Here is a 16,791-nt window from a genome sequence, read left to right as displayed (position 1 = left end):
AAGAGCTATACGTAAGAGCTCGAAGTCGAAGTCACGAACTTGCCGGCCTGTGACGTATTTCATAAGCCACGCCCATGTGGCCGCGTCGAAGTGGGAAAAATAATTTCGCTAACGGGACTGGTGTTAGTTTCAAAGTGTTTCGACGACAGATAAGTTGACCTGTGGCGTTACTCCGTTTTCAATACGATTTAAGAACCAAAAGCCTGTACTGTGGTCATGGCGCGTTAAATGAAATGAACGTGCATATAGCTTGATGAATGCAAATCTAGTCAAAATCAAGAATTCCCTGGTTACGCAATTCATTTTTTTCAATGTTTTGATGAGGCACTGTACATACGTAGCTCGGGTTGGTTTACTGCAAGTTCGCAAATGGGAGACCAAACTCCGCACAAATTGGAACTAATGTAATAGTTATACGAGGGTGGGGGTTGAGGTCACTCTAAGGTGAATGTGTACATAAGGTACAAATACTTTTAAAATGACACCGAAGATACTAAAAATTCTTTTCGTTGTTGATAATGATGTTCTTTAAGAGACACCGTAGATACATTGCTCGGCTTGGTTTACTGCAATGTCACAAATGGGAGACCAAAATCCGCACTTAATGGACCTAATGTTATAGTCGTTCATTGACCTTGAACAGAGGGGCCTACCGTGAAAATGTACGGAAAATTCATCCTTTTATATCTCGGCGAGACGATTTCACTGGATACAGAAATAAGACTCAAAAGTCCTTAGATATAGTCATGATAACAATCATATTAAAAGATATGTATGAAAAACAGATTAAAGATATGATGGAAACTCAAATTTGTACCTAAAAACGATGTCACTACGGATGCTGTTTAGTGACATTTATGTAATTTGTGTTTAGTAGGTACTGTAGCAATTTCGTGGTTCCCATGCATTAGATTAAGGATCAAATAGAGAACAAACTACTATTATTGATGGGGTTAAATCTGATGCAAGACCAGTTACAATTGGTGTACCCCAGGGATCCATATTGGGTCCACTTTTATTTATCAGTTATATTAATGACCTTCCTACTGTAGTTTCGAATTGTAAGATTTTTCTTTATGACGATGATACTGCCATCATATATAGTTCAAAAAACGAATTAGATATTGAAAGGGTCATAAATTTGGACCTACAGAGTGATACTAGTCTTGGAACATAAACATAAACTACTGGAACATAAAATAGAATTGATGGGACATTAACATACAAGTACTGGATACATGAAACATATATTATTGCTGTAACATTAATTAACATAATAGTACTGGAACATAAACCTATAGTATTGCTGGAACATAAACATTCTAGTACTGGAACATAAACATATGGTATTGCTGGAATATAATTATACTAGTATTGGAACATAATCATATACTACTGGAACAGAAACATTGTATTGCTGGAAGAATCTAGAAGCTATAGAGTTGGTAACGAAATGAGTAAAATTCGTTCAGCTTCTTAGCTTCATAACAATCTCTTTCAAGTTTCATTTAAAATATCAAACACTGTTATAAATATACTTCTCTTTCTATCCAGTTCTCGTTCAAATTTTTCAAAAATGAGAGCATCGAGACTCTTCCTTGGCAAACAGAATGACGAAAGTGAAGGTAATTACTGAGGTAGCTAACGAACTCAGCAAGTTCTCATTTTAATACATCACTGCCTTCTATTTGAACTCATATCGAAATGCCAAGTGCTATTATTCTCTGGAGTCTGCAAAATTTGCGTAATTTACCAAAGACCCAGATGTTAACCATGTGGGGGGGGGGGGCGGGGCCAGGCCACTGTGGGGGTTCATGCTGAATAACCTATCAATAAAGAAATAATACCAACAAACGTTAGAGTAACATAAATTTCACAAACATGATCACTTCACAGTCACAGTAATAGCCATGACTGTAGTGTAAGCATTTTTTGTGTTACCCCGTAAGCGACAGCTTTCTTGTTCAATTAAACATATTACGTAAAACACATATCAGATATTCAGCTCGCGATAAGATTGATATATCGTTCTAAATCGACAATCTTTAATGTCAACAGGGGTTTACGCAAGGGTCATTGGTGACATCTATGGAGGTAACATGATACCATTCAATCAGCTATGCATTGTAATGCAGCTCAAGCACGGGAGCTTCCTCGAACGATGGATTGGAACATTCAAACAAAACCTGGTAAAAAAAATCAGCATTTTCTTGACGACAGTTTCAGGTATAGTAAATGTTCTCATGGCCGTTAATGTATATACATATATATATATATATATATATATATATATATATATATATATATATATATATATATATATATATATATATATATATATATATATATATATATATATATATATATATATATATTGCTCCTCAGCCCCACCCCCCCCCCAATTGTTCCTATGGGCTCTCAATGTTAATTTAAGTTCCCACATTTTATCATCTGAAAGATTATAAACATATTGTTCGGTGTTTGTTGTTAATGCTATTTAAAATTAAGCAAGTGTAACACATATTTTAAACGTTTCTGGTTCTTAATAAAGAACCGCCATGATCACTCTGAAAGCTGATAGGATTCCGATATCTCACGCTTGGTGATTCAGCCGTGTTAGAATAGTGTAAACGTAACATTTAACTTCGTTGTTGTTGTTGCTTTGTTGTTGTTGCTTTGTTGTTGTTGCTTTGTTGTTGTTGTTGTTGTTGCTGCTGTAAACCACTGTTTGTTGTACCATCAGAGGCAACACCTATGGAGGACCAGTTTCGATGGGATATGTTTGTTAAAACTCTCATCGACATCCCAAACAGTCAATACATAATGACCACGTACGGAACATCCCTTCGACGAGCTAAATAATATACTTGCAGGAAACACCTCACATGTATTGTGTCCTTGGTGGTCTAGCTACTTTTGAGATGTAGGCCTATCCGTTATTAAGTTTCAGCTATACTACCATATGTTATTAAATTGTCGAAATATTTACCTTATTGTTTTTAAATATTTTTAATGGTACTGCATGCAAGAGTGCTTTTATATGTCATTGTTCCACTAACAAATAATACGTTTTGGGTCCATGATTGAACAATTGTCACTGAGCCATTCGGACAACTTATTAACTATAGTCTTTTCTTCCATTGTTTTTAACATTCGTCAATGATTCATATTTACATATGGATCTGTATGTTTCACATATGACTTTTTTTTTGGTGTCAATATTTTACGCACGCCATTTATTACATATCTAATTTTAAACCAGGAAGACATTACTTAGTTCAAGAGCTCCTCGAGGTGGATTCACTGAGAGCCTGCTTGGAAACTCAAGATCACAAAATTGAGAACATTTTAAGCTACGCGGTACAGACAGTGGCGTCGCCAAGGGGGGGCCAGGGGGGGCACGTGCCCCCCCTGGAAAACCTAGTGCCCCCCCGGGTGCCCCCCCATCTGAGATTTGGGTTGGTAAAAAAATATATATATTTTGTTATATTCAACTCCCATCATCTGAGTTGGTTTTTCATAAGGACAAAGAAGCACAGTAATTCGTATTTTCTTCAAATGAGCTGCGAAAAAATTAACAAGTTTATCCTTGAACGTCGGGTATCGAAGTCGTAACCCGCGCCATCACAACAGGTGTCGATATTTACATTGAATGTGTCAGTGCTCACGCCATACCAGCGGATATACAAGTCCGCTTCGCGAGCTACATGACTGTGAGAAGGGAGGGTACTGCAATATGTTGCCTTGGTCTGAGGTTGACAGGTTAGGAGCTGACGAAATGTGAGAATGTGAGGGTCCGCAGGCACCATACTTGCCTATATTTGTGGACCCATATATTAACCCTGTTGTGTAAGGGGTGCAGAGGTCATTTGAGGTCAGATGCTTGTAGGAACAAATGGCGAATGTTCACACCTGCATACTGAGCCATACTCGATGTGTGATCAAACTTTGGATTGCATGGTGAGATCCCTGATAGGAGCCAATAACGATGCTGGAACCTGTTACATCTTAATAGATAATGGGCGAAAACGAGAAGGACAAGAAAGGAGTCGGGGTCATGCACACATTAATTCAACAAATGTAGCTTCTATTGATAGGGTTAGGCATAATATCGACAGCATGTGGTTCATATTCTCCGCAAAATTCTGCACCTTGTTAAAATCATTACCTCAAAAATAGCAATTTCTGGAGATATCTTCAGATCGAATTTAGCATCAAATGTGGCAGCATTTTGCATCTAGCCCATCCTCCGTATGCGAAAATTTTCCAAAGGGGAGGGGGGGCAGTGGCGGCGGAACCGGGGGGCTTGGGGGCTTGCAATCTGAGAAATTGCAGGCTTGAGACCCATATTTTAGGGCTAGGTATTCGCAGCATAAAACACTCGGGAAGTGCCGTTTCCGGCCATCTGGGGGTTTGAAAAACCCAAAATTTTCTTGTACGCTCCGCGCCAACCGATGGTGGCGCTCCGCTTAGATAGTCTCTACACATTAGTCCCCCCCCCCCCCAATAATTTTCCCGTTCCGCCGCGCCTGGAGGGACACCCCCTCCCCTTAGACCCCTCCCTATGACGTTGATACGTATCCACCTAAGTGCCCCCCCCATCAAATGCTGGTGCCCCCCCTGTGCCCCCCCAGACTGAAAAGTCTGGTGACGCCACTGGGTACAGACCGTCGAAGGCATGAGCTTTCTCAACAGTCAAGAGGTATAATCTATGAACATTACATTCACGTATATCTTGAAGCCCGCCACCACACACTGTACGATCCCGACCAGACTCAACTCGACCGACGTTACGGTCGAAAATCTTAGAAGACTAACTTAGTCCCACGACTGACCTCCCGTATACTAACCGACTGATCAGAGCCCACAATGACATGTCCGCTATCAACGACCGGAGCTCGCTTAGGTCAAATGTGAATTTATTGTTGTTGAAGTTGTTGAAACCCGTGAACCACTGCACACTGCACGACTCCCATTTCGGACAAACGCTGCATGTGCAGTTTTCCCGACTGAAGCCGAAGAAGCGACTTGAAACTGGTCGTAAGTTTGAAACCCAAGTCAAGCTGCCCGACTATCCACGACTTTCCACGAAACGACAGTCGAGATGCGCCGAGTCGTGATCAGTCTGGCAGTGTGCTTCTTTCAGTGTGTATCTTCACCCGATACTCATAGTAGTACAGTAACTACTGTTCATGTTCCACGGCGTGCATCAGTAACTACTGCGCTGTGTTCGTAACACGGTAACATGTGTTGCAGGTGGCACAGTAATTACTGCAAAGCTGTTACACGTTGAACTACGTTGAGTCCGAAAGATGAAAAAGCGCTACGGCTGGGTAACGAAGACTACTCCCTAGCCGTACAATAGAGTGCATGGTCGGCGCTGGCACAACACGTAGCCGAGACACTGAGGCGGTTATTTGATACTGCATACGAGATTCAGATGGTAGCCTAACTTTTTTCTAATCGTATTAGCAAATCCATTTTGATTGAAACATTCTTCACGGACAGGTGACTGTGTGCAAGTCTCAAATAGATACAAAACAGATACACAAAATGAAAAGACCAGTGTTTCGATCTGCCTCCAACAGTTATGGTCTATAAGAGCTAGCCTTCTCCATTTGCCAATGTTTAGATTTGCGCCACCAGTAGTGGCGTAACACTTAGTTTTTGGCATTTGCCAGTGTTTCGATCGGCTTATAACACTCTTGGTCTCTAAGACGTAGCATTCTCCATTGCCAGTGTTTCGATCTGCCTCCAACAGGCATGGTTTCTAAGTGCTAGCCTTCTCCATTTACCTAATGTCTTGATTCGCGCCACCAGTAGTGACGTAAGAGCTAGTTTTTGGCACTTTGCCAGTGTTTCGATCTGCCTCTAGCACTCTTGGTTTCTAAGACGTAGCGTTCTGCATTTGTCGGTGTTTTGATCTGCTTATAATACTCTTGGTCTCTAAGACGTAGCGCTCTGCATTTGTCGGAGTTTCGATCTGCACCACCAATCTTAATCTAGGCCTACAGCCTTCATCATTTGGCAGAGTTTAGCTCCGAAGTGCTGGTTTAAGTTTTTTATTTACTTTTTATTTATAAAATATTGATTCTATAACACATAATTCTTGACACGTTAACGAAAACGTTGTACATTAATAATAACAATAATTACAATAATAATGACATTGATAACTATATCTTAATTATCTTTCAGAAAAAAACCACATCTTGCCAATCTAGCTTTAGAAACTTTACTTCTCGATGAATACTCTTCAGCTAGTGACGTATGGTCAGTTGGCGTTGCATTGTGGGAAATGTTTTCACACGGTAATTACAGATCCACACAGATTTTAATCCTTCCAAACCGTATTAATGCTAATCACCATAAACGATGGATTGACCACCAACAGGGGAGTAGCAGTAACAGTTCCCAATTTTCGTGAATGAAAGAAAGTACCCCTTTTCTATAATTAAAATGAAAAAAAAAGAGATAAAGGAAATGTCCTTTAGTTGAAAAATAAATAAATAATGTGTCGTGTTGTTGAAAAGAATTTAGATACTGGTATGTCCACAGAAGGTCCATTTGGTTGGGAAATTATGAGATGATTTTGCGGTATGCTTTCTTTGAATTATCCAACTGCCCAACGAAGTTTGTTCTCCTCCTCCCACAACCAGGCGCGTAGCCAAGGGGGGGGGGCGCAGGGGGAGACCGCCCCCTTGAGCATATATTTTTTTTTTATGATATCGCTAGTAATTTCAAACTAGAAAATGCTTAGATGCAACTTACAAGGCCTGGGAAGTGGCATTTTCGGCCAATATTTGTTTGTACGCTTCGCGCCAACTTATGGTTGCGCTACGCTTAGATAGTTTGCCTACAGGCTTCGCCCCTCCCTTGGCAACTTCCTCGCTACGCGCCTACCCACAACCCAGACTTAACCCTCTTCTCGTTACCTATATCCATCTATAAGTTAATGAAGATCGTATGGATTTTTTCCCCTATTTGAAACGTAAGTCTATTCACTGTATATCAGTCGTCAAAAGATTTCATATACGCGATAAACCACATAAAGAAGGTTTTCACTTTGCTAGTCTCATCTTGCTCATCAAAGTTCGAGATATCCTATTTCCTTGTACATGCATGCCACGTATAGTCTGAAGAAAAATGTTTGGATACTCAAACTCAACAATTAACCAATCGAAAATTGCTTTAACACGGCGATCCGGTTTCAAGATCATGAATAATTAGGAATTTAATTTTCGCTTTCATATAAATTTGGGAAACAACATTTCATATGACAACGAAACTGTTTTCTGTTAATTGAAGGTATCCTAGTGACGTTCCAAAATGAAAATGTCATTTAGATCGTTATGCATCATATGACATAGGACACAAATGACTTTGTTTTTCTTCATAAAAAGTGGCCTAAAGTTTCAGTAGGTGCAGTTGTAATATGTATGTTTTAGTTAACCATCGACACCGACTGCTTATTACTAACATTAAAGTTCAAAGTTTACGAATATTGATCGTGGAAATTATAAATTTACTATAGCGAAACATTAGTCGATACTCGATAAATTGCTTGACTCTGTGTTGTGAATGATATATACCGTATTACTTGTCAGAGTTTCTAAAAGTGACACTAGATCCCGTTATGTAGCAATTATAGAAACATTCTCTATACATATTGTATTGATAAGGATTTTATGCATACTAATGAAGACTACGCGATCCATCATAGTTAGAAATATCAATACATGGTCACATGACACCATATCAGCCACTCAGACAATCAAATAATAAAAATAATCGATTTTCGTAATAAACGCCGAACTAGTTTATGATTTTAAATATGTGATGTAGGCCTACCCCGTATAGCTCCTATTTTGGTGTTTTCGTCGTATTTAAGTACAAACGTATAAACTTGGCATCATATAATAAAACACAAGTATTGTATTGACTTATCCCTCCATCATTCTTTACCCCCTTTATCTTTAAAAGGAAGACGGCCTTTCAATGGAATGGACATTGTGGGTGTCAAGAGTTTTCTAACACAAGGCCGTTGATTCGCGCAACCAGTCCATTGTCATAAATCATTGTAAGGATCGGGATTGTTTTTCTACTTATTATACAGAAGGTCTTTGACCGGATAGTATAGCTCACACACGATGAGCATTTATATGTACATTTTATATGTATACTGGAAGGAAATAAAAAAGAAGGAACAACATACTATAGTACAACTTGGAAACACTTGAACAATGGCACAGTTGTTTCTTTCTTTACTGATTTGAGGATTCACACGAGGTTGGGTTGGATATTATGAATGTGCCTGTGAGCGTAAGAAAGATTTCACATTCCGTTTAAAGTTGAGTAGAAAAGCTTCCCAAAGCGTTTGAAGGATACTAAGAAACTATTGTCAGAGACATTTCACGTAATACGCTAACTTGAAAATGAAGAATTGCACACAATTTTCCGTAGTATGTGTGCTTCATAAGAGTTCCGACTTAACAGATTACGCCAATGGAACTATTATTTTTGCAGCTGCATGTGTTCACATTTCATCATATCCCTTGTCTATTTTATACATTGTAGAAAATAGTGGGGGTTCTTTTAAAATAAATAGGACCAATATATCACCCTTTCAGCAGCCGGCTCTCCTTGCCCTCCCTACCTCAACATCCCTCTATCCGACACCATCCATGTCACCCAAGAAAAAGAATACTAAAACACTTATAACCGCCCATAACCCATACAAATTCCTTGTCTATGTTATACATTGCAACAAAACGTGGGCGTTCTTTTTAAAATGAATAAGACCAATATACCACCCCTTACAACAGCCGGCTCTCCTTGCCCTCTATACCACCTCCCCTCGTCATATCCGACTCCATCCATGTCACTCAAGAAAAACATACTAAAACACGTATGTTGTTACATGCGTATAACCAATGCAAATTCCTTTGTCGTTCCATATATATCTGTTTATTTGTAATAGTTGTAGTAGTATAGTAAGTTGAGTCTCGTCTATCCGACATGCTCAAGTGATTAACCCCCGCCACGTATCACGATCTCGAGCAAGGTTTATTGCTTCCTCGTTAATATTAACGTCCTTTTTGCGACTTGATTTTTCCAAGCAAGGTAGTCACGGGCCTTCCTTCCTATATTTGTAATGGCTCATAAAATAATGATACCTGGCCAGTGATTAACATTGTCGATTGATAATTATTGAGCTATAAAGTAAACTCTCTGTATGAGATATGCACGTTTTACAAACCTTCCATCGTAAAATCAAAAGACAGAGACTGAAGTTTCTATTGGTTTCTGTTGTTGGCAACTGTGTATATAATAGTTCGGTGAAGTATGGGGGGGGGGGGGGGAGGCAGGTTGATGACATTATAAGTCCCGCCATTCTGAAGTGATAGTATACGTTTACTTAACAAGCCTGTCGTATAACACCAAGCAAAAGTTTACATTTGTCATGATCCTTCAAGTAGTACGCAATAAATATAATATCGACCGCTGTTTCGGGGGTGTTACTAAAACGAATGACAATTGCGTTACACATAACGAATGACAATATGTTGTACACACTAAAAAATTGCGTTGACTAAAACGAATGACAGTAATGACAGCACAGACATTTGCTTCAACACAGTTCATACTTCGTGGGTATCTAGATCTAGTAAAGTACGGACAAGATAAAAACGCACCTTATAGTAAGCGAAATTGTAAGTCTGATTTTAAAAAGTAAATTTAACGTCACTTTTCCGATATTAATTGTTAGAAACTAACAATACCATAATCTTGAAATGGCTTCAGTTATCTTTCTGTATAAATCTACAGAGGTAAAAAGCACAGCACGCAAGCGCAATCTCACACAAAAACTTTCCCTGTGGTTTCTATCCGTAAATTACACCAAAACCCTGCAAACACGTGATGCGATTTTCCTCAAATCATTTTTGCGCAGAAAACCAATAACCGCATTTACTTCACTCCGTTTATCATTCTAGCACTTCTCAACACTGTCCTTCGTTGTCATTCGTTGTCCAAGTTGTTGTCATTCGTTGTCATTCGCTGGCATTCGTTGTCATTCGCTGTCATTCGCAAATGATAATTAACCTTGTACAAAGTCAATTGTCATTCGGTCATTCGCTGTCATTCGTTTTAGTTTGTCCCCTGTTTCGGTTTCTGTCTAATACAGAGATCGATATAAAAGACGTGTTAGGATTGTTTATTTCTTATAGTTTCTGATTAGTCTCACGGTTCAGAGTGTGGACCCAATCTATTTCGACCGTTAACGTTGTACTATAGTCACCACTGGCAACAATGATGTTTCATCGCTCTTTCAGGAAGCGTATCCTGCATGGCCTTCTTCTGATTTTAACTGTTCTTCCCCGTTGGAGTAAGGACCACCACGTACTACGTTATAATTGGGAATTAGTAGATAACTTAAAATTGAAATCAAAAGTCCATCACGTGACCTTACGATTATACTGATTTTGTCCGATCGAGTCAGTGACATAGTGGTGTGAACGTTAAAAACCTGTATGATTCGTTGTGAATTCAGGAAAGGCAAATATTGCAGTTCCAAGCAGACTTGTATCTTTATATAGTATTTGATTCCTTACTATATTCGTACCCCGATCGTAATTGAGTACATTTTCCAGTGTATACTCACCGTACCGTACTGAAGTGTGATTCAAAAGTTATCGAACCTGTAAGTGCTGATTGCCAGGACGCTGCTGGATCTTTCCAACAAATCAGTCACAATGCATCATGCGCGATGATTAATCAGAAATACATGATTTCTATTTGTTTTGTTTTGTTAAAGTTGAATGCGGCGATAATGAAGTCTACCGTGATCTACAGGCCACCCTAATGACAAACTACACGGCTTCTCTGCGACCAGTCAAGGATACCACAGATACAGTTAAAGTTGGATTCAGATTTACGCCAACTATTTCTGTTCTCGTAAGTACTTTTACATTTTGTTTTTCTCGAAGCTATATGTCCATCCTGTAAAAAACGATTTTAGTATTAAGTTACTACTTTCATGTAAATGCGCATGTGGCTTCAAAACTGTTTAGTAAACAAACGCCAGGAAAGAAAATGAGCTTAATATATAATCAGGCGCGAATGCTGGGGTTGCACCCCACCCCTTTCGAAGCCCACAACCTCCCCCCCCACCCTGGAGAAAGTAAAATAATATACCTCAAAGGGTGCATTCTGAGGCTTACTTATAGACTATTAATTAGGTGTCAACGCCACAACGCCAGTGTTGTGCCAATATATTTTATTTATTATTTTGGAACGCAAAAATCCCCTGAATGAACGTTTTTTCCGGACTGACGATAGAGGGTCACTGGAGGGGGGAGGGGAGGGGCGTTGCCTAGGGGCATCCCTCCCCCTCCATTTTGCGCATCCCACATGTTCCATCACTCTTATACGTTCATGGTTATAATACCACGTTCATTTCGTTTCAGGTTTTTGACCGTGGTATCGAGTCGACTCTTGCTTTTCTCAGGGGTGGGTCGATACCTCCATAATCACCCCCACCCCCGAATTTACGTCACTGCCTGGATCTGTCCCTAGGTGATATCAAATGCTGCGCCGGCAACAAAAGTGACTAACAAACAAAGCTATAGGTGGCCTTCCATGTGATTTAGAACCTGGTGTAATATATGGTGCACACAGTCTGGACAGACGTTCCTATTTACTCACACTACTCAGACCTCCAATATCCTTTACTCCAATTGAGAGTTTCTAGGCGAAGTAGTTGTTGATGTGTGGAAATATGTGTACAAAGTGCAAGAAAGAGATCAATGAAAAGAACTGCAATGTATCTCCAGTTTAATTACATAGGCCCTGTACGTCATTATTTATATATTTACGGTACGTTTTTTTGTTAATTTAAGGCTGAACATGAACAACATCTCCACCTGCGTGGGATGATGAAGCTGGTGAGTAAACAATAATCTACTATATATTATAACACCAACACCAAGTGCATGTGGATCACCTATCCTTTCAACAATTCTCACTCATATATAGCTACATATAAGAGGTCTTAAACAGGGTATTCAATAAAGCTACGTTCAAGTTTATACATATCGTGTTTCCCTACAACATCATTAATTTGTAGTGCCTGGCATGTTGTCGATACAATGTATATAACGTTGAAGTTCATATAACTGATTACGGATCTAAATTCAACATTACTTACATTGCTCAATTTTGTCAGCCCAGTGGACAACCCCCCCCCCCCCCACCACCACCACCAAAATTTGAACCAATATAACCAGATAACGTCTTTCGGAACTAAATGCAATCACTTATTACTAAACTTACATTACTAAATTTCGTCAACCATTAATGCACGGTGCGGCCACTGGCAGTGGAATTCCCTTCCACCCCCCTCCCGCAATTTGGTCCACTAAAACATAATGAATGGAGCTGCATCACTTATTTTCTTTCTAATTCTGCACTGCACAAGACTTGGGAGGATTATCGACTGTCATGGCAACCAGATGAGTATGATGGTATCCTGGAGACGAGACTTCCTTTGACATCGCAGGGTGATGAGCTCATTTGGAGGCCAGAACTGGTACTGAACGAAAGGTCAGATATTAATGCTCAATTGGACATCAAACAATTTCACCATTGTTAAAAGAAAATGGACAATGTTATCCCGAAAAATGTGTTGTTGTTGTTTTTTTCTTCTCGAAATCTCAACCATTTTAATTACTTTGACTTTTACTTTCAATTTTTTGTTGACTTTTTATAACTTTCACACAGCGTGAGTACAGACTTTGCAAGTTTCATACCGGATACAACCGCCGTCGTAGTGAAACATACGGGAAAGATTTACTGGTACACTTTAGCAAACATGCAGTCCTTCTGCAGTGTTTCCGTTCGAAACTATCCGTTCGATAAGCAAACTTGCCATTTGACATTTACTACATGGCTCTACCAGACAACACAGGTAAATATTTCGATGATCGAAGTATGATAACATATATTCTAAAGTTTAAAACAAAATGACATACATACACACACACGAACACACGCATACACACACACATGCAGGTGTGTTTAACATTCAGTCCGAGGAACCCGTTGTTTTTCCATTGTTCATATCAAAGACATTGAAATACTTCAATTTCTATGGTTCATATCCACGTACCCTAACCTTAACCATACCTATTAAATATAATTCTTCTGAGGACGCGGTGATTTTTTTAAAAGGTCTGGGGACTTGTTATTCTTTTCTTCAAGTCCTCAGTTAGAAATACGAAACAAGTATACACAGATATATACACATATGCCTGTTTGTAAATGGATTAAACAAAATTATGAGTGACTCGAATCACCCTGGTAATGGTTTATTTAATTTTGTTTACCTTCAAATCGCCGTCTCTGCACTTTCAGGGGGAAATAAGCGTCTAACGGATAGTCCCCCTCTCCCCCACCCCCGGCATCTGCTGTGAAATTATTTAATTCGTCATAATGGGAATCTGTATTTTCTGTTTAGTTTGTTATTGGTCCTATTTTTAGTCTTTCACAAGTTTGACACTTTTCAGCCTTTTCCTACATATTCTTTTATTAACGTTTTCAAATCACATTTTAGATTTCTTACATTTGTTTGCATATATCTTTAAATATTTTTTTTTATTATAAATTGCTTACTCATATTTATTACGGAGCAGGAGGAACGTTATGATTTTCGATGTGTAAAATGTTTATACATTGACTGAATAAATAAATGAAAATGAAAAATCACTGTACTATAAACAGTCTTTCTGTGAATCTCTGATAAATTTTACACCTCGTATATGTTAAGACGTTTTCTGTATTCTATTTGCGTTTGGTGGTCAGCGGATAGTGAGGACTTCTTTTGTTTTCTCATATACCTTCATCTCAACAGCAAGAGTTTTATGCTGTCACAGACCTGATTGACGGTAAGGCTTACAAACAATATGATATCAGACATGGTCTATGGGAACTCGATATTGCAACAGTTGATGCTAACGTGGCCTCTTATGACTGTGATAGCTGTGAAAACCAAACACAATCTTACGTACACTACGTTTTGGAACTCAGAAGAGGTGAAAGGTTTTCCCATTTTCTGGCCATAATTCTCCCATGTTTAATTTTGTCAGGAATGACTACCGTCGTAATCTGTTTATCTGACAAGGAAGAGACACATACGCCTGAGTTTGGACTAACTTGCGTCTTAACTTTGTTTGTGTCCTTGACGTTCGTTTTCACCAAGCTGCCATCCACTGGACAACCTATAATAGGTACGTAATATATATATATATATATATATATATATATATATATATATATATATATATATATATATACCATCTTTTGAAACAATCCGTCTACACTTCACGGTACTGTTTTGCACGTTTTTTGTTTTGTTTACTCAGCATAAAGTCATTCAGGTGAGATACAGTGGTATTAGCACTAATAATTAATTGTTCCAACTGGCTGCATATGATGTACTGCACTATGAATATTCATTCAAATACCTATACTAGCGTCAGTATTCACCGAACGTGACTGAAGTGAGTTTCTGCATGATTCGAACTTATATAATCACGTTATATTAAGATTCAAACGATAGAATCGATATTATTTGAATGATCATGGCGTTTAGAGACGACTTATGAGCGTGGTGAGGTGGTAAAGAACCAATCGGTTTGGTGGGGGAGGGAGAGGGGGAGGGGAGGGGATGGGGGGAGGGGGTGGAGATATATTCGCTATACCTAATTAGTAATATTTTACGGAAGCCAAAATGGGACACTTTAACTATTTTTTTTTTATCTCAAATACGGAGTTGTATGTATGTTGTATTCTGGAAGTTTCACTTTTGTATCATTAACGTTATTTCATCTTTGTATATTTCGCAATTTTCGAGATAACGATATGAGCGACTGTATTTCTATATAGTGTTCTTTCTGGGCGACCGTACTCGCCGATCTATTTTGCATTATTGTGCAGTTTCATGTATTTTATCTTCCATATATAGGTAGTTATATCATCTGGCTCATTATCGAGGGCGTGATGGTTACTGTGTACGGACTGATCAACGCTCGCAACTTGCGCAAGGAAAGACCCAGGATGCCATGGCTGAGGAAAATGAAATATTCCATACTTGGCGTGAAAATAGTTTCATCAATCATTTATGCCATTATCTTTGCTGTTGTGTTTTCTAAATAATAGTAGGTTATCCCCGTGTTCCGTTAACCGGTTCATGTTCAAGGAAAAAGAAAAAGAAAGAAAGTAAAAACGCGTAATAAATAAAAAATGAAAATTACATGGGATGCACCGGAATATAAATGTAGTAAGTTAGTAACTGTATGTAGCCATTGTTAATTCTTAATTGCTCTGAATGTATAGGAAGAGTGTATTTTCCAATTTATTCCTACTACAAATACCACGGTGGAAGCACGGTAGAGGCACGAAAACGTTTGAGTGATCAAGTCCCTTTCACCCGCATGCTCACCTATTATTGGCGACGTCAATGATTATTCCTTTAAACGCCCTCTTAAATTAAGAGACACTTTCCTTTGTGTATTCGATGAAATCGTAACCTATGCAGTCATGCAGTAAAGTTAACAGTTTTATTTTTGTTGGGAACGATCACACTAATGTTTTGGTCTGTTTTCACTCGAAAAAAAACAATGTTTGGATTGACATCAAATTTTAAACCAGTCTGGACTTCGAACAAGAAGTGAGTATTTTTTCCAGTCATTATATACAAGTGTGCGTTCGGCCCTGTGGTCCCATCCCGCCCCACCCCCACCCCACCCACACCCCAACCCCACCCTCATCCCCATCGAAATCACAACATGGTTATTGTTTGAAACGAGCAACACCCGTTGATGATAGGAAGGTTTAACAAATTACAGATGTATTCATTCACACATTATACTACCAACCTATTCTTCATTTTTCTGTACCATTTAAATGAATACGACAATGGACACAAAGAAATAAACATGACCCATAATCACCCCTCAAAGAGCATTACCACAAGATTACTTAATATAGCCTTTATTTGACTGTAGCACAACCTCCATTATGATCCATTTGGATAAATCGATTGAGAGAGAAGGAGCGTTCCTTAGTGAATATATAGAACCATCAGCATATCTTTTTTCACAAATGTTCCTATACAATATGTGTACACACCCATCAACTCTCTGCATTTTTTCATTAGGGAAAAGAGCGAAGAGAGAACACTGTAGACAGACATAATTTGAATCCTCTCTCGATAACAATTACTAACCTAAAATTCTGAACTGTGAGCTAAACCGCATAATAACATAGAATTTCTACCTACATATATACAACAGCATGGATGAAAGGTACTTTTGGGCCTCCGTAGAAATAGTATGACGTTCGTGGAAGCGTAGCCGCAGTTTTTCCTGCTCTGTTTCGCCACACAATGCACAATCCATGTGAAACGTGTATGGAACGCGGAAAGGGTCAACATTTGGCGCCGTCCACTCAGAAACGGTCGTTCGCTCAGAAACCGTCCACTTAGAGATCGCCGCTCAAATGCAGCAGCCGTCCATTTTGAAATCGCCGTTTAATGTGAGGCGCCGTCCACTTAGAGATGGCCGTTGATACACAGACCGTCTAATCAGAGATTGCCGCGCAAACACACCATACTTTTCGTGAACCGTCCATTCAGAAATGGCCGTTGACTTAGAAACCGTCGCGACTGAGAAATCGTCGTGATTCAGAAATCGTCCATTCAGAGATCGCCCACTCAGAGATCGTCGTCTCAGA

At 39.1% G+C, this 16,791-nt stretch overlaps 1 protein-coding gene across 1 annotated transcript; it reads left to right on the top strand.

The window, feature by feature from the left end:
- Positions 1-9,635: 9,635 nt before the first annotated feature.
- LOC139961589 (neuronal acetylcholine receptor subunit alpha-3-like) lies at positions 9,636-15,756 on the top strand. The gene is made up of 7 exons (XM_071960899.1): positions 9,636-10,387; positions 10,817-10,956; positions 11,901-11,945; positions 12,479-12,603; positions 12,781-12,967; positions 13,910-14,285; positions 15,023-15,756. Exons 1-7 carry the CDS (start codon positions 10,312-10,314, stop codon positions 15,211-15,213), a joined length of 1,140 nt encoding a protein of 379 aa, XP_071817000.1. The 5' UTR covers positions 9,636-10,311; the 3' UTR covers positions 15,214-15,756.
- The last annotated feature ends 1,035 nt before the right edge of the window (positions 15,757-16,791 follow it).

Source organism: Apostichopus japonicus, chromosome 20 (genome assembly GCF_037975245.1).
Source record: "Apostichopus japonicus isolate 1M-3 chromosome 20, ASM3797524v1, whole genome shotgun sequence".
NCBI lineage: Eukaryota > Metazoa > Echinodermata > Holothuroidea > Aspidochirotida > Stichopodidae > Apostichopus > Apostichopus japonicus.
Note: the sequence above shows the minus strand (reverse complement) of the source record. Positions and strands in the feature narration are given on the sequence as shown.